Source organism: Carassius gibelio, chromosome A3 (assembly GCF_023724105.1).
Source record: "Carassius gibelio isolate Cgi1373 ecotype wild population from Czech Republic chromosome A3, carGib1.2-hapl.c, whole genome shotgun sequence".
Classification (NCBI taxonomy): Eukaryota; Metazoa; Chordata; class Actinopteri; order Cypriniformes; family Cyprinidae; genus Carassius; species Carassius gibelio.
Genome location: NC_068373.1, coordinates 30,266,602 through 30,285,643, shown reverse-complemented (window position 1 = coordinate 30,285,643; position 19,042 = coordinate 30,266,602). Strand labels below are relative to the sequence as shown.

Below are 19,042 nucleotides of genomic sequence, written 5' to 3'. Positions count from 1 at the left end.
TGGCCAAGATGGCCAAGCCAACATCAAAGTTAGTTCACTAACTTTTAATTCTAGTTATTATTATTATTATTATAAATATTTAAAACTATAAAAAAAAAAAATTAAAAAAAAATCGGGATTCTTTGACTAGAAAGATCCAAAGATTAGCATTTATGTTAAATAAAAAGCATTTGTAACATTATACACTATATCATACAAAAGCTTAGAGTCAGTTTTTTGGAAATAAATGTTAGAAATTAATACTTTTAAAATCATGGTGTGCACCAAAATAACATGATTACTACAGTTTAACTGCAGTATTGCTGCAATATCATTATATCTGATGTGCGTTTACATCTGGAAAAGGTATTTTTAAAAGGTATTTTTAGAGTGTTTAGGACTTTTCCTGTCAGATGTTAAATAGACATTTTGAAAATGTCTTGAAAGTTGGAAGTTGTAATAAAAGTTGGATTCATATTCACACAAGCAAACCAAAATCCCATGCTTTACTTTTAACTAGTCTATTTTGTATTATTTTTATTTATATCAATTATTTATTTTTACAGAACGTGTATTATAAATTAATTCTGTTATATCTGATCATGCAGTATGCAGGTGTAATCTGTACATTTCTTTATTTCATTTTCTTCAGAACTTGATGAGCTCAGCGGAAATAGTGGAACAATTGAAGCAAGAATTAATTTAAAAGTGCTTCAAGAAATTTGGAGATGTCATGTGATCCAACTAGGAACCAGCTTCACTTGCTTTCTCCACCCTGAAATGCAACTAAATACAATAAAAAAAAGTTACAGTATTTCTGTGTTATTAGTTTAGACAGATTGTGTTTGTCTAGAGCCATAAAATAAAGTTTTACAAGTTTATTCTTGCCACTTTATTCATCAAAATTATTTTACTGGGTGATCTGAAAACCTTTGACAGTTAAATGAGTAACATTAAATTTTAACATTATTTTCATTTTCATTCATTATCAGCTCTCTTACACTACAGCCGTTATTACATTCATCGGATGAGAAAATTTACTCCATTATTAAAGTAATTATATTAAACTATAATTATAAGCATTATTTCTGATTAGAACTTTAGAATTTTACTGACACCGATTCAGCATGTGATATGACAAAATTATCGACAGAGTTTCACCCTTGAGTTGCTATCCAGTCCAAACACAGCATAGAGCGGCTGAGTGAATGTGGTCTGGACTCTGTGGATGAGACTCATTGTGTCTGAGATGCTGTAGAAGGACAGAGTTCCTGCGCTGTGATCCACAAACACTCCTACTCTACTGGAAATACTGACTACAGGAAGGACAGACTCTGTGTTATTGTGCCAGAATGAGTAAGAGATAGGAGTGCAGTACAGTCTCCAGGACTGGTCATTACACCCAGCTACACTCTCAGGATTATTGCCCTTCCTGCTGATGCTCTCATATGTTACTCCTATATCCACTCCTGAGGGCTCTCTGCTGCTCCACTCCAGCTCCCAGTAACAGCGTCCAGTCACACTCTCTCTACACAACACCTGCCACCAATGATCAAATCTGTCTGGATGGTCAGGATAATGTTGATTTGTGTCAGCGACAGTAATCACAGTGTTTCCCTCAGACAGACAGAGGAAATAATTCACTGAGTTCAGATCCAGAGTCAACCGACAGGAATCTAGTGGACATAAACATACAGTTATTCCCTTTCAGATTCAGTTCAGAACAGTTCTGATGGATTTTTATAATAAGATTTTTAAAATAATTGCCATTTCATCGGAATGGTACAAAACCCAATAAATGTTATGGTGGACTTGATTTGAAAAAGCTAAATGGTCGTTAAAAAAAATGTGTTATACTTGTGTTGTTCACGGTCAACAATGACCGCCAATGGAAATGAATGGTAAATACACACAGACTGTATATGAACTAGTGTGACTGTAACACAAAACACACTCACTTACACACACAACACTATAATACACACACACAATTAAACTGGTGTGGCTGTAACAATATGGCAAAATTTTGCCAGAAAACTCAAATAAGTAGTTGAAATCAGATTGATAACCTCTGGTAAAGCATTCCTGTTCATATTTGTTACATTTATGCTTAACTTTGATGTTGTGTGTTGACAAAATGTCTTTCTTTGTGTGCAGGTTTGACTGTAGTAAAATAAACGCAAAAACTGACATTTCAAATCAACATTCCTCACAAAATGAAAAAAAAAAAAAAAAAAAAAAAAAAAAGATTTCAGGTGTTCGGTCACTTTTGACCGTGAACAACACAAGTGTTACCCCCAAATGTACAATGCCAGAGGATCAAATGTGTCTCTTACTGTTAAAATAATCAATTTATCAGTCTATCAATTTAAAATAAAAATCTATAAGAATTCAATTTTAGGCTGCAAATTACAACAATTTTGATAAGTTGCATTTGAAAGTTACTAAAGTCTCACTGGATATCTACAAGCAGGAATGAGCACTGTGTTTGCTAAAGCTTATGGGGCAAATGTTTCTCCAAAATACTGAAGCTTGATTTGATAATGTTTGTGTAGCTGTACGAACAAATGGTATTTCAGCCCACCAAAATGAGAAGGTCCATCTGCCTGTATAAGTTGGTGCTGAATGCCATTTCATTAAAAAGACTCCATCAGCATTGACTCATGCAGCACTTTAGCATGGCTGGATGTGTTCATTATCTCAGGGAACCTGGGTTATGTTAGGGACCAAACGTTTTCCCTTTCCATATGGTTCCCACATTGTGTTCACTAATGCTTATGGGGAAGAAAATCCAATGCCACCAAGCTATAAGTGCAGAATGAAAAGGCATCCTGTGAGCCCAGGCCCAGGGCATCCAAGGTAAGGGTCTTAAGGGAAGTGTGGACTTATAAGGAACAGAGCTAAACAAGAATCAGTGAGGTTCAGGCCATAAGGCCAGAGTCAAGTCCATCCTTAGGGGGGTGCCCTTGTCGGAGTCCTTAGACGGAAATAGACTGCGAAGACTAGCCGGTTGGCCCACAGATACTTTTACAGACTTACCCCTGGTGGAGTGGGCCCTCACTCTGATGGGGCACTGTAAGCCCACTGAGGTGTAAGCTAATGGCATGGCTCTGAAGCCCATAAGGAGATGATCTGATTACTGAAACTGGCTAGAGTGCTCTACATATACTCCGAGTATGTACATATACTCCTTCACATGTCCACTTAGATTGGAAAACCCAAGGTCCAACACGAGACCCAAATAGTACTCCAATACTTCAACAATACTTGTACCTTGAACATGGGTTGGGATCGGTATTAGCGGCCTCGGGTCTTGTGTAAACATGCTTTTTCAAATGGACCTGATTAGACCTGAATTTTTTTAAACTATAATGAAGGTGTAGGTTACTTTCACTTTTGTGTTAAGTGAGGAACCTATATATAGAAAAGGAATATACGTCTGCAACCTCAGACAGAACCTGAACCAGGAAGATAATGTGTGCGGCCTGGTCATCCACTATAGCAGGAAGAGCTGAGAGAGTAATAACATGTGCTTCGAACAGAGTAGAGAGCACCTTAAGCACATAGCCTAAGGTCATTAGGCCCAAACTCAAGGCAGAATGTGTTCACTGAGAGTGCCTGCAGGTCACCCACTCACTTGACTGATGCTAAAGCCTTAAGTCTTAAGTGTCAGGGGCTTTACAATTACAAATATGTAAAGGCTCAAACAGAGGACCTCACAGGACCCTGATGGTTGTGGATAGATCCCTGGTAGGAACAGTATAAGGCCATAGTGGATTGAGTCTCCTGGCTCCCCTCAAGAACTTCATGACCAAGTCGTTCTTCCCTATTGACTGGCCGGCCATGAATCGGCTATCGATTTATTATTTATCAGGCCAATGGTCACAATTGAAATCCGAGCTCAGAAATTACTTGCATCCATTCCTGTTGGAGTCTTGGAGGATATTTTGAAGTTGCTCCGGGCTGGACCAGGAACTGGAAGCCGGTCTGCCATCGCACAGTTCCCCCCAAACCTGAGTTCGAAGCATTTGTCGTGACAACCTTCCTTCTGGAAAACAGTCCCCAGCTGGATGCCTTTGTGATACAGGAGAGGGGTCTTCCAAGGGGCCTCAGCCTTGAGAGGCAGAGGCAGAAGTGTCCTATATGCCAAGCATGGGATGGGAAGTGTGCTTTTAGCCAGAATTGAAAGGGCTGCATATATAGGCCCAAGGCAACCACAGAGGAGGTGGCCACTATCAGGATTAGCATCTTGAGGGGAAGATAAACCCCCACTTCGAATGACGCCTCGAGCTGCTGAATGTTCAGGAGGATTCCAGCATGAAATAAGAACTAAATGAATCTCAAGAATGGTCAGATCCACCTATAAGATCCATTTCCCTGGGAAAACTTGGGTGAGGATCTTCTTTCAGGTCTACATCTTGAATAGTAAGGTCTTCAGGATGCAGTCCAGGTGCCTACAATTGAGGATGGGCCTGAAGACATCATCTTTCTTTGAAGCAAGGAAATAATTGCTGTCATAGCCAGACCCAGTGAGTACTGGCAGGACTGTTTCAACAGCACCCTTCGCCAACAGACACTCTATTTCGGAATGGAGTACATGTATCCTGTACCAAAGTTTGGACCACACTACTGAAGGTCTGGGAAGAGGTCTTCAAGTGAATTGGAGTGAGTGGCCTCATTTTATAGTCTGCACGACCCAGCTTCCAAAGCCTGACTCCAGGCAGTGAGGGGTCTGGGCTTTTCAATTTTTTTTGGTCCCCTATAACAGCAGTAGTATGCTTGGGTGCATGCATGGTAAGCAATATGGGCCAAGTGTTGCAATGGGGGATTGGAAGACAAATGGGTGACTTCTTGGAGGGATGTCTGGCCGCAGCAGGACTTCTGCTTCTTCTGTCCTCATGCATCAGGATGGATTATATGGCTTAGGCTCCAATGTCACCTTGAGATGGGGGCCTTGGCACTTGGGACAGTGCTTGCCAATCTGAGGGCACATTCAAAGCTCAGGCTCTGGCTTTAGTGCTGTTAACTGGGCAGAGCCTTCTGGCGACTTGAAACAGCTGCTGAGCTGGAGAGGCTGCAGTGAAGCATTCCGCAAACTCATCCACAATGGGGCCAGAAAGCACTGTGGGGGAAATTCGGGAGTCGAGAAAGGCATCCTTGATCTCTGTTGAGTTGAGCCAAAGGTCTGGCCATTCTCCAAACAATTGACTAGACGGTTGATTTTGTAGCACAGACCCAGGTTAGTAGCACTGTGCAGCTGTTTGAATTCAGCAAGGTCTGGGCTGGACTAATCCATGCAGCGGAGTTTGGCATGAAAGACCTAGAGGACCGCCATAGTATGGAGTCCAGGGCCAGCTTGTTAACCCACGGAGTAGACCTTAACTACTAGGACTGTGGTGGTCCTGCAGGGATTAGAAAGGTGAAATGCCTTGACTTGACATCACTTGGTTTTCTGTGAGCAAAACAAGACTTATGCTCGCTCTTACAGTGAAAGCAGTCCATCTCTGTGATCGCTACTTCAGAGTTGAGATGACCCTGGCAAGAGACATTCTCACCTTGCTCATCAGAGGCAAGACATTTTGCAACAAAAATTGCAGAAATAGGTTTAATTAGAGTGGAATTTGATGTTAAGTGTCGCCAGATGGCCGCAGAGGAAAAGCGCAGCGAGAGTGAACGTCTTTCCGCAGTTGGTGCTCTTCTAAAGTAAGTAGTAGGCTTCTTTGTCTAGCGAGGAGACAAACTTTGCACTGAAGGAGAAAGACTGATGTAATGGCATTCTTCTCTGACTTATATTGGTAGGCAACCCCACTTTTTTTTTGGCAAACTGAAATGCCATTGTGCAGCTACATGAACAATGAATTCAGTAAAAATCTGCTTCAGTATTTCGGAGAATTGGCCTTGCCCCATAAGTACTAATGTGAGTGAACCATATTAATAGAAAACTTAGAATTTCTCAGTGGCTTTTCATAGTAACTCACATCGAAGAAACTCCTTTCTGGTCTGAAATTCAGGAGTGCCAATGACCTGGATGGATTTCACTACAGATACCAAAACATATTTGCAGTTTAATTCTCATGAAGAACCTAAATTAAACTGTTTATATATTTTTAACAAATGGTGCAGAACTAAAATTTGAGAATAAATTAATATTTACCTCTTCCAGATAGGTTTTCTAAAGTCTCTCTGGAAAACTGCTGCAGTTCATCTCTGAGTTGAAACTGAACTTTAACAACAGCATCCAAAGAGAGATCAGAACTGACAGTGAAGTCATCTGTACATCCAGGGAGAGAGACAGACGCAAAACTCTACAGACACAAAGACAACACAAACTCCAAACACCCTGTAATTACAAAAGCGTATTAAAGTCTTCAGTGTTTGAGAACATCTCTGTTACCTGGAGGAAATGAACATGTTCATTAGTCTTTGAAAGCTGCTTCATCTCAGCATCTCTCCACCTCAGATCATTGATGTCCTGCTCCAGTTGCTTCAGTCGTTTTTCAGCTCGATTCATTACAGCTCTTTCCTGATCTCTGATCAGCTTCATCACCTCAGAGCGACGTTTGTCAATGGAGAGCATGAGTTCAGTGAAGATCCTCTCACTGTCCTCCATTGTTGTCTGTACAGAGCGCTGTTATAGGACACACATCACAGCTTATTAGTATTGGTAACTCATAGTGGGTTTCAGTGGGACAGTAAGTGGGAGCATGAGCACAGGAAGAGTTTCTCAAACTTCTCTTCTTCTACTCACCTTATGAGATGCCACAGCCTTTCTCAGCTTTATCTGCCTCTGCTGGGTTATCTTCTGTATTTTTAACAGTGTTTCATCAAAATGTCTCTGCAGAAATTATACGGGACTAAGTTGTTAATATTTTCTCTACATTAAATATATGTGAATAAACGTTCTGCTCACCGTGTTTATGTAATCATTCTAATGAAATCATTCTTAAATGCTCATTAAACATTTCTGATAATTATTAATGGTTAAAACAATTGTCCGGCCATTTATTTTATTGTAAACCATGATACATTTAATTTTTTCAGGATACTTAGAAAGCAGTACCTGTTTCTCTTTCCTTGCCGCTGCAGTTGATACAGTGTCGTGATTTTTGTGTCCTTCCACCAAACACAGTTTGCAGATACACTGTTGGTCGGTACGGCAGTAAATTTCCAGCATTTGATCATGTTGAGGACAGATCAGCTCCTGGAGTCGTCCAGTAGCGTCCATCAGATTGTGTTTTCGATCTCTGAAGAGACTCTCATGCTGTTCAAGATGAGTTTGACAGTAAGAGATAAGACACTCCAGACATGACTTCACTGCTTTCTGTTTAATTCCAGTGCAGGAGTCACACTGAACATCTTCAGATCCAGCGTGATGAACGACAGGAAAAGCAGCCAGAAGTCTCGTCTTCTTCAGTTTCTCCACCATTTCAGCAAACACCACATTCTTATATAAAACTGGTCTTGGTTTGAAGATCTGTCTGCACTGAGGACAGCTGTAGAATCCCTTCCAATCCTCCTGATCCCAGCACTCTGAGATGCAGCACATGCAGTAAGTGTGTCCACAGGGAATCGTGACTGGATCCTTCAGCAGATCCAGACACACTGAACATCTGAACTGATCCTCAGTCCATGAGATACTGGCTTCTGCCATTTCACTATCTACACATACAGAGCAAAAAAATAATCAGATTGGTATTTCTTAATTAAGTTGTTTGGGATTTGGGATCTTGGGCTGACAATACCACGGCTGAGGTGCCCTTGAGCAAGATGCTGAACTCCCAACTTCTCTCTGGGTGCCGCAGCATAAATGGCTGCCCACTACTCTGTAGCCCCTTTCACACTGCACGTCGGACCCGCAATATCTCCAGATCATTGCCAGGTCGCCTTCTGTGTGAAAGCAACCACATCCTGGGATTGATTACCGAACTGAACCCAACCCGAGTCGGGGACCTAGTAACATTGCGGGGTTCGACCCGGGACGAGCGCTGTGTGACCAAAAGCCAGATCTAATTCCGTGTCGAAGTGATGACGCGTGTTATCACGCGACTCTTTTACCGTCTGTTTTGATGGAAGATCAACGTTCGCGACGAAAACATATGTAATGAAGCAAACTGTAATGAAGCAGAGATCAGTTAGTTCCTCACTTTCCGCGCTGACGCCGAGATCGTTTGCTTGCTTCAGTGAAAGTATAACGTGCCTAGCGTTGTCGACTCGTACATTACACGTCATGCGCTGATGTCATGTGTCGTTACAGGATCTTCAAGGGTTGTGTGTGAAAGCACGCACATATAGCGGGTCATCACCGGCAGTGTGTAAGTGCAAAATCTAGCGACCAGGGAACAATTGCAGGAACACTTTACCCCTGTATTTGCCGGAATGGCAGTGTGAAAGGGGCTTGTGTGTGTGTTCACTGCTCCGGGTGTGTGTGTGCATTTTGGATGGGTTAAATGCAGAGCACGAATTCTGATGGGTCACCATACTTGGCTGTATGTCACATTTTCTAATAATTTTCTTTTTATTTATTATAAAGATTCAGGATTTATGGTTGCCTACGCCCTTCAAAGTGATCAGACGTTGATTCAGTGGAGCAAGTTGGTTCAGAAGAATCTCAAATGTTTGAAGTCACTCAAGTACCTCCAGTCCAATTGCGGCGGTCTAGAAGAGCAACAGCAGGGAGGCATTTAACCCATTTAATCTACCCAGATCTTTTGTGTCTAATGGAGAAGATAGTTGGGTTGCAGAGTAGACTATAACTTATGAAGGACACTGGGCTTTTGACGATATCTGGAACATTTCTTTTAAGTTTTGTGTAGGTGGTTAGTAAAATGAATTATAAGCTTGTCGGGATGATGATTAGTGGTGGGGGAGGTGAATGTGATGGCTATGGTGGTCCTGTCTGATAGGGTGAGCACGGTTGTTTCTAGCATGGCATCCTTTATAACCATGTATGAGACACATAAAAATCTTGAATCTTGAGTCTTAATGAATGGGATGGTATTATCTTTGGATTAATGGCGGGTTGCACAATGAATCCCAGATAGTTGACTGTGATTTCATTCTTGAAGGTAAATAAGTTGTATTTGTTGTGTTGGATGGAAGACTGGTTTGATTGGTTTGACTGGGCTGATTTGGTTTAATAAAGTGCCTTAAAATATTTTGTCCAGACGGCACTGATTGTTTGTGCCAGAGTTGGAAAACTGTTGTCATAGCAGGTACTAGGTATATGATATATATGGTTGAAGTGTGTTTGTTTTATATAGTGCTGTATTGAAATGTGTATTTTTGTATTTCGTAGTTATAAATGATTTTGAATGTTCTAGCACAATAAACAAGGCGCCTTATTGCTCTATTTTAGGAACTGGTCTGTGTCAATGTTTTAGTTATATTGTGGGTGTTGAATCCTTCCGGTATCAACTTGCTACCAGCTAAGCCTATTTATGTTTTATAACTTTTTATGAGTTGTTCATAAATGAATTACATGGACGATTTAAGTGGAGAAATCTATTGCTTTTCATAGATGGGCTTTACACAAGCATCATCAGTTATTTTTCTGTTCTATAGACTTACAGAATATATTTACTATAAAAACAAAACAAGCAAACACACACACACAAACCTTGCTAGGAAATACTTTTAGTCAAAACCCCGCCCACGCTCCAGATTATGTCTGACTCTAGTTGAATGATTCACAGATGATCAGACGACATTCCCGCGGATTCTATAAATAACTCATTTTCGGTTTTCCTGTCAGCTGATCTACAGTAAATGGAAGTCACGTTGGTGCAATTCATATTCATAAAAGCTCAATCCAAAAATCTGTGCTTTCCTTTCGACTTACTTATACCCATTTACAATATTAAACCTGTGGGCGATTGAACCGGTTAGTCATAAAAACATCAAAATAAAATAAAATTAAAATATGTATTGAACAAACAAAACCGAAAGTAAATTTTATTTCGTAACCATTAAATTTATTATCCACGTGCATTTAATAATCAACACTCAAAATATAAAAGGATTTTTGATGTAAACAGATGCCCTTAAACAGATAAAAGAAAATTAAGTTAACCGTTTTTAATCCCAGTCCTCTTTAAATTAAAAAAAAAAAAAAAAAAACTTCTCGTTTATTGGGGCATGAAACGTAAGATCTGAATAATTAAAAAAGTTTTATTAGCTACGTAATACTGTCAAATGAAACATTTATAGTTTAGTCCTACATTTAAAATACCAATACCTATTTAAATGTATTCGTCAGCGTCGTTAACTAAAAACTAAACCTGGGCCTACACTGAGACTCTAAAAAATATATAAAACATCGCTAAAACGTAGCCTCGATAAACAAAGCACAGTCACAGCAAAACCCCAGTCATATTGAAATACCTGTAGAAATCACCACAGACAGCGAGTTCTGCCTCTCTGTTTTTGTTCTCTCAGGTTGAATGATGGACAGATGATCCGTCGATCAGAAGAGTCTAAGAAATGGTGAAGTCGGACACTTTCTGCTTTCCGTACACTCGTCTGATCAACACTAAAACGAAAGTCACTCAGTTCTTATATCTAAGCAAAACCAAAAGCCCAAACTTGTGGTAACTTGTAGATTAAATGTACAGGTAACGCTAAAAATACAAGCACTTATGCAATGATTATGTTATTAACGTCATCAATTAGAAAAGAAAGATGTGATATGATTAAACCGATAGTCAGTAGGGCTGTCACTTTTCGTTCGAAAATCGATTGCACAATCGATCTGAACAACCAAAACAAGTTTCGAAAATGAAAATAGGGAATCGATTTTAACCAAATATGTACACTATTATTTTTTTAGGAGATGCTGAGTTATGAAAAGGAGCCACCATTGTCAGCTGACAGCGGCCGGCTTTTCTGGTGAAAGATGGGCAGTAAATACTCCGACCTTGCGCAGCCTAATTGCCTTGAATTGCCTAAATCATAAATGCAGCTGGGTCGAAGCCAGTGATGTTTTCATTTATGTTATGGCAGCAGTCTCCTCTGCATACTATATTTTTTTCGAGAATGTTGCACTCCGGTTGCTGTTTTTTATTCTGCACGAAACGTCATGCCAATTAGAGCTGAAGATCTTGGGTTTGGTCGGGTTCGGGCTTAATTTATTTCATCCGCGGCTCGGGCTTGCGCTCCGGTTTGCGAGGTAAACGAGCGGTCATGTGTGTTTCGATTAGCGCGAGAAAGATGCGAAAAAGAATGCGTAGGTGTAACGGAGGCTTGCCTCTGGCGAACATGTTTTGGTTGCACCAGCAACTAAAGCAAAGTTTGAGGTGTGGAAAAGTTTTGTCCTGCTGTTTATAATGAGAATAGTGAGTGAATAATGACGCATCATCAGTGAGCGCAGGAACGCGCTGAAGACATCTACAGGGGATTCAATCATTTTCCTCCACAAAACATGTAGACCTAGCCTAATCTCTGTGAGTAAAGGTTTTTCAAATGATAACTATGTATTCATTGAGTCTTAAATGCATAATGTGGACAGAGTATATACGCTAATGTTGGCATTATTCTTTTATTAAATGTCAGCTGCTGGCGAAACAAATCCAGCGGAGCCTTTACCTTAATTTCGTTATTGGCAAACACCCATCTTAATTTAAAATTTATCTTAATTTAATTTGTTAAAAAAGACTCGTTTAATTGGTGATTTGGTCTATTTATAGGCTAAATGAGCCTATTCCTATTTAGAGTAGGCTATATTACGATGTCACAGAGGACTTATTTTGTTTCTTTATTCCAAATTCCAAGTGTATAGATGACTCATTCTTGACAAAAGACAAAAGAGCTGCGCGTGCGCGCGCATATTGGAATGTCGGACTGTAAACGGGTTCTGTCTTTTAAAAAGCTGTCAATCAAAATGTACCTACTTGTCGGGCTCGGGTCCTTTCGGGCCTAACTAACTTTTTAACATTTACAGCTCTAATGCCAATAAATAAGAAATATTGCTGACTTGTATGGTTCCAGCGCTCGCTTTTACGTTCATCTGTTATTTGGCGTTGAAAAAGAAAACGTCTTTTTTTTTTTTTTACATGGAAAATCGATTTTACAATGGATTCAATGAACCTTCATGTCTTAAAAATCGAAAATGCTTTTTTCACAAAAGTGGCAGCCCTATTAGTCACCAATTTAATTTTTGCAGTTGACCAGAACAAAAGTGGCATATAGGCCTAATTTATACTTGAGTAAAATGGTTTTACTTTAACTTGCGTAAAAAAAAAAAAAAATAAATAAATATATATATATATATAGACACACACACACACGGGATAAAGATTTTAAAAAAATATATATATTATCTTCAAACTACGCAGAATAATAATAAATAATTATTTTGACATTTATTCACTGAACCCAGAACCGTTTCTGTCAGACGCCTCTGTAAATGTTAGTGTTTGATTAAAATAATTTGTGAATTGTAAACTTTCATCTGAATACATTTAATAAGCGTTAATGAATAGTGTTTTCCACTTTGTTTCCAACTCCACTGTTACTGAACTGTAAAGTGAAAATATTGTGTGATATATTTTGCATTCAGTTTTCAGTTAAATATATTTGACAATATCAAAGTTATTGTGAAACGTTGTGAACATACCTAAACTCACTGGTTAAATCTTATGTGTCCTCCAGAAGTGTGTGCTCTGCAAGTGAACGACTCCTTGTGGTGCCATCCCAAAGAAGTTCACAATCACCCTCATGGATCTTTTCCTGGACTGTGTCCAGCTGCTGGAATGACCTCCCAATCTCTTTACTCATTTTCAAGAAACATCTAATGACTCATCTTTTTCACCAGCACTTAACCAGCTAATACTGGCACTTTTCCTTCTTTTCTTGTCTTTCATATAAAAAAAAAAAAAAAAAACAGTCTATGCGTTCTGTACTAGACTAACTGAGACTTGTCATAGCACTTGTTTACTGTTGTTGTTCTCTTGTACACCTGACTGCTTCTGTTGTTCTCATGTGTAAGTAGCTTTGGATAGAAGCGTCTGTTAAATGATTAAATGTAAATGTTTCTACAGGACGGTACAGAAAGTGCACAAGTGGGAGAGAGTGGAGGGGACGGTGTCAGAATGGACCTAGCGCTGGGACTCTTTCAAGGACCACCTGAAGCACAACTACACTATACGCACGAAGCTGCTGGTTCTAACATTTTAGAGTCTCCTTTGGTAGAAATCTCATTCTGCATTCCCCATGCCCTCTCTCACGCTGGGCCCTTGGAAATGGTCCTAATCTTCCCTCCCCTTACAGCGGTCCTGGATGAAGGTTCCCTTCTCAAACTGTTCAACACATTTTCACTGCACAAATGTACACATCTCTTGTCATGAGACACATTACTAAAACATGTTTTTTACAGAAACTGTAGTTTTCCTCCAAAATAAAAGATCCACTGGTTTCAGTCATAAAGGTACAAGGGTTTCTCTTGCAAGTACCGCAGAAATGATGCATTTATATGCCAATTTTTTTTACAAAAACCTTTAAATATTATTGTTTTTGGATTGTTCTACTACATGTTTTTAACAATACATTCATGCATACTCTGCATCATAAAGTTTGTGATTATTTTCATCTGTTTTATACAGTATGTTTCCAAAATAAAACTGCTGCTTTACAGTTTTGTGCGTGTGATAGTTTATTGAAGTTGAAAGCCAGTGCTGCCAGTCATTTGATTGTTAGTCTTTATCATGTTGAATCAAGGTTGAAATGCTGGCTGGGTACATATATATATACATACATACATATATGGCATCCACCAATCCTACAATGCATCGCTGCTGCAGGTTAGGCTGCACTTCAGTCAAAATTAATTAATTTTTTACTAATAACACATTAATGACCAACAATGGACAAACTGACTCAAATGATTCGCGAAACCGCTACGACCTCCCGAACTGAGTCAAATGATTCACGACCCCGCTTTGAACTCCCGAACTGATTCGCGACCCGCTTTGAACTCCCGGAATGAGTCAAATGATTCGCGATCCAGCTATGAACCCCCAAACTGAGTCAAATGATTCGCGACCCCGCTTTGAACTCCCGAACTGACTCAAATGATTCGCGAACCCCGCTTTGAACTCCCGACAGGGCCGTCGCCAGAACAAACCAAATGGGGGGGCATTTAATTTTCATAGGGGGGCACACTTTTTTTTAATGATCTGAGACAGACCATAACATAAACCCTTATTAGGCTATAACTAAAATAGACCACAATAGTCTTGTTTTGTTCAATTATTCAAATAAAATACTTCACCGTTTGATCTCAACGTCTCTGTTTATTGTCTCTTAACATTTCCAAAACTGCCAAAAATTTATTCTGAGATCGCATGCAACGCGCAGCTCAGCTGCGCAAAGGAATTGCGTATAAACAATACAATACTGTATGCTTAACTAAATGAATTGCATGATTTATATATACATATACATATACTTACACACAAACTGCATATTGTAATTTGAATTAATAAAACTACTAACACAAAAATAACATATTGAAAGGTCTGCTGCTGGAGACTTGCCATTGGCTGTTGTATTTGAATAATTAATGAGGTAGGTCTTTGCAAGGTTTGGGTGCTGTTTTGGGATGTTTTAACAGTCATTTATGAATATAATTATATTTAAAATTATGTTCTGTGTAATAATGCGTTGAATAAGGAATCGTCTGAATCATTTCTGAAGGTAATGTGTTATGCATTTCTAGTGTTACCGTTGTAGTGATTACTGTTCATGTGAGCTAAGTTCTGCTGAAACAACGTTATTAATGCAATGATCTAATTCATTATCATTAATTCATTCCAATAACATTCAATATCAAACGTCTAACTGCGCGTTCACACCAGCGGCGTCGGGAGCGTCAAAAAACGCCCTTGCTGTTCTGTTCACGACGCTCAGAAAGATTCGTGAGCGCTCAGATGCTCTGACGTAGACGGAATGCTTATTTTGTATTAAAAGTGGCCGCAAAGCAAACAGGCTTGTTGATCTGATGCAGACTAACCACAAGGAGGTTGACGTTATAAGTTGATCTCATTAAATGTTGTTGTGGACGAAATATTAAGATCCTTTACTTAAAATGAACGATCTCAGACACCTTGGTCCACGTATCACTTTTAATTATTTTTTTATGTCCCTGTACGCAAACAGGGACACATCATAGATTAGTGCAAACGCGAAACAGCAATAATCAACCTGTCCTCTATTTTGCTTGGGAACTAATGTGATCGGAGCTGCGTCCTCTGGAATCCTCTCAAGCGGTTGACTTCTACGTTCCGATTGGTTGCTGCCCAACCGCGTCATAGCTCATTACCATAAAGTTGCCTTGATTTAAACTCTGCTCGATGCTCTCAAAGGCCAAGTCGCGCTGCGCCCTCGCCGCTGCTCGACGCTGGTTTACATTGAAAATGAATGACTTCCGGCCACTTTGACGCTCTCGACGCTGGCGGTGTGAATGCACAGTAATGCAAGTTTGGTTAATTGTTCTGTGCGTTACGTTTAGGGGGGCACAAAAAGTCATTTGGGGGGGCACTGCCCCCCAATGCCCCCCCTTGACGACGGGCCTGACTCCCGAACTGATTCGCGACCCCGCTTTGAACTCCCGAACTGACTCAAATGATTCGCGACCCCGCTTTGAACTCCCGAACTGACTCAAATGATTCGCGATCGCGCTACGAACTCCCGAACTGACTCAAATGATTCACGATCGCGCTACGAACTCCCAAACTGACTCAAATGATTCGCGATCGCTTCGGAACTCCCAAACTGACTCAAATGATTCGCGATCGCGCTACGAACTCCCGAACTGACTCAAATGATTCGCGAAACCGTTACGAACTACCGAACTGAGTCAAATGATTCGCGACCCCGCTTTGAACTCCCGAACTGACTCAAATGATTCGCGATCGCGCTACGAACTCCCGAACTGACTCAAATGATTCACGATCGCGCTAAGAACTCCCAAACTGACTCAAATGATTCGCGATCGCGCTACGGACTCCCGAATTGACTCAAATGATTCGCGATTGTCCTCTTTCTGTGAGGGAGGCAGGTAACTGTGAGCTCAGCTGCTGCTCGTTATAACTGACCGCTTGGTTGGTCCCAAATTATTTAATATTTGCCTGTTCATTTGTTATTTATTTATTTTGAGTGAATTTGAGTTGTGACATGTCAAAGGAGAACAAAAGCTGTGAACACAAGAAGGGTCAGATGTGTTCTGCGAGCTCCTATGCAAACACAGTGGCAAAATGAGGTAAGAAAATCGCTATCTTTATTATCTTTTGAAAATAGTAAAGTATAACCAGAGTTTACAAATGGGTAGCTTAAAGGATATGTAACCTACAGAAGATAAATAAATACCTGTGTGTGTATTTTGCATTGCTTTATCAGATGATCAAGTTAGATGCTCACCTAATGTGTTGCTGGTAAAGTTGTGTTAATGTCTGTCTTTTAGAGATTTTACAATTTTAATGAATTAATAAAAATGAATTTAAAAATGAGGATTGTTTAAAGCAGTGGTTCTCAGTGTCAGACCCTCTCTAGTGGTTATGCCGGTGAATCACTAAATTAAATATTAATGTTAATACATTTTAATTTAATCTTTGAGTAAGGCATTTTGTACATTTAAGTACAGTTAATGTACCGTAAATGTATGTAACTTTTCTTATAACTTTAATTTAAACTAAGTTTTCATTTACCTGTGTATGAAAGCACAGTGTAGTGTTAATGTTCAAACTGTATTTACCATGGTAAAGTGGCTGACATCAATTAATATTCTTATTAGAATAAAACTGCCTCATTTTTTAACTGTAGACCTGTAGAGCTGAATAGTTTGGCCTACTACGCTGCTGAAATGTAATGTTGGTCATTATGGTGGAACTTAATATTTAATAACAAATATTTTCTGAAGTGGTACTTGGTATAAAAAGTTTGAGAACCAGTGGTTTAAAGAAATGGTATAAAATGAAATCCTGCTTTTTAAGAACTTTTCAGTAAACCATTTCTTCTTTCCCCTTGTAGAGTCATCGAGGATCCAGCTTGTTCTTGAAACATTGGTAAGAAATTGTTCTGCTACATTGCACTGTCACTTCTGCTAGAGATGCTTTGACCTTTTGTGATAGGTTTTGATTGTACTTAATTTAATAAAAATGTACTTCATTTGATTTGACTTGTTTTACAACACTGTAATGTTAGTGTTTGATTAAAACAGTGTAACTGGGGGCTCTGAAAACACTGCTTGTGAATAATTTGTGAATGGTAAACTTTCATCTGAATACATTTAATAAGTGTTTAATGAATAGTGTTGTCCACTTTGTTTCCAACTCCACTGTTACTGAACTGTAAAGTGAAAATATTGTGTGATTTATTTTGCATTCAGTTTTCAGTTAAATATATTTGACAATATCAAAGTTATTGTGAAACGTTGTGAACATACCTAAACTCACTGGTTAAATCTTATGTGTCCTCCAGAAGTGTGTGCTCTGCAAGTGAACGACTCCTTGTGGTGCCATCCCAAAGAAGTTCACAATCACCCTCATGGATCTTTTCCTGGACTGTGTCCAGCTGCTGGAATGACCTCCCAATCTCTTTACTCATTTTCAAGAAACATCTAAAGACTCATCTTTTTCACCAGCACTTAACCAGCTAATACTAGCACTTTTCCTTCTTTTCTTGTCTTTCATAGTGTTATGGAAATTTTTTGTTTTGTTAATTTAGCATTGATTGCATTCATTTCATTTAAGTATCTTTTTTAACATTCAATGAATAAGGTAGTATATATAGTCCATAGGGACATCGAGTTATTTTATGTAACTTGTGCACGTAACTGCTTTAGGTTGAATAACAACATTTAAGGGAAAACTGTGTAGCAGAGACAGGCAGTTTTTGAGAGTAACCAGGCATCTATGATGAGATGTGCATGAGATGTGCATGTGTTATTATGTGATGTGCACTGAGCAACATGATTGGCTCAAAGGTCCTAGTCTGTCCTTCAATGTATCTTTTTACATTCTATAAAAAGTGGTCTGTGAGTCTGTGTGTTATCTTTTTGCACACAGACTCAGAAGCTGTGTGTAAACCAGATCATTCTCTGCAGAGAATTAAAGCAATACAAAGAAAAAACTCTGTTTGGTTTTTCATTCTCAGTCTCTACAAATTGTTATTGAATTAGAATTTCCGCAACAATACATACATATATATACATATATATATGGCATCCACCACTCCTACAATGCGTCGCTGCTGCAGGTTAGGCTGCACTTCAGTCAAAATTAATTATTTTTTTACTAATAACATGTTACTGCCCAACACTGGACAAACTGACTCAAATGATTCGCGAACCCGCTATGAACTCCAGAACTGACTCAAATGATTCGCGAACCCGCTATGAACTCCCGAACTGACTCTAATGATTCGCGACCCCGCTTTGAACTCCCGAACTGACTCAAATGATTCGCGACCCCGCTTTGAACTCCCGAACTGACTCTAATGCTGTGTTCACACCAAACGCGAATAGAGCGTCAAATTCGCGTCTACCGCGCCTAGTTTGCTGCTTGACCATTTTGAGATCATTCGCTTCATTCGCGCGAGTAATTCGCTTCATTCGCGCGTGAAATTAACTTCACAACAGACGCGAATTCGCGTCATGGGGGGGCTTCTGCCAGCTGAGTTCACGCAGCATTTTCAACCGCCATTTTTATTCGGATAATTTTCAAAAATATTACTGTTATTGTGTCATGAAATGTAGTTTTAAAAGTATTTCAGGTGAGAATGTAGTTGTTTTAAACTCAAATATGCGGTTTATTTATAATGACAGCGTCTATTTAAAAAAATGTGTTTCGCAGATCTCGGAGATCAGCAGGAGATCATCATGTATCCGCTGAGAGCAGCCTCACCTCGGCTAGATCTTCTGACATTTGCCGCTGGCTCTGAAGTCTCTTTAGTGGTTCAAGATAAAATATAATTCGTTTGGGGTAAAATGAAACGTTTCTTATCTTTGGCCTTTATTCAATTTTTCTATTAATATGTTTATATATATATATATATATATATATATATAGATAGA

General features: G+C 39.4%; 2 protein-coding genes across 2 annotated transcripts in view; both read right to left on the bottom strand.

Annotated features, from left to right (window-relative positions):
• The window catches only part of LOC127942149 (E3 ubiquitin/ISG15 ligase TRIM25-like), a 35,681-nt gene extending 25,183 nt beyond the window's left edge, over window positions 1-10,498 (bottom strand). The window contains exon 1 of the mRNA XM_052537766.1: window positions 10,360-10,498. The gene's annotated coding sequence lies outside the window, so the exon portion shown is untranslated. The remainder of the gene's footprint in view (window positions 1-10,359) is intronic.
• Window positions 473-10,498, bottom strand: LOC127942167 (tripartite motif-containing protein 16). The gene is made up of 7 exons (XM_052537788.1): window positions 10,360-10,498; window positions 7,040-7,638; window positions 6,728-6,814; window positions 6,374-6,607; window positions 6,134-6,284; window positions 5,958-6,017; window positions 473-1,655 (listed from the first exon to the last, which is right to left on the bottom strand). Exons 2-7 carry the CDS (start codon window positions 7,628-7,630, stop codon window positions 1,123-1,125), a joined length of 1,656 nt encoding a protein of 551 aa, XP_052393748.1. The 5' UTR covers window positions 7,631-7,638; window positions 10,360-10,498; the 3' UTR covers window positions 473-1,122.
• Window positions 10,499-19,042: the final 8,544 nt, after the last annotated feature.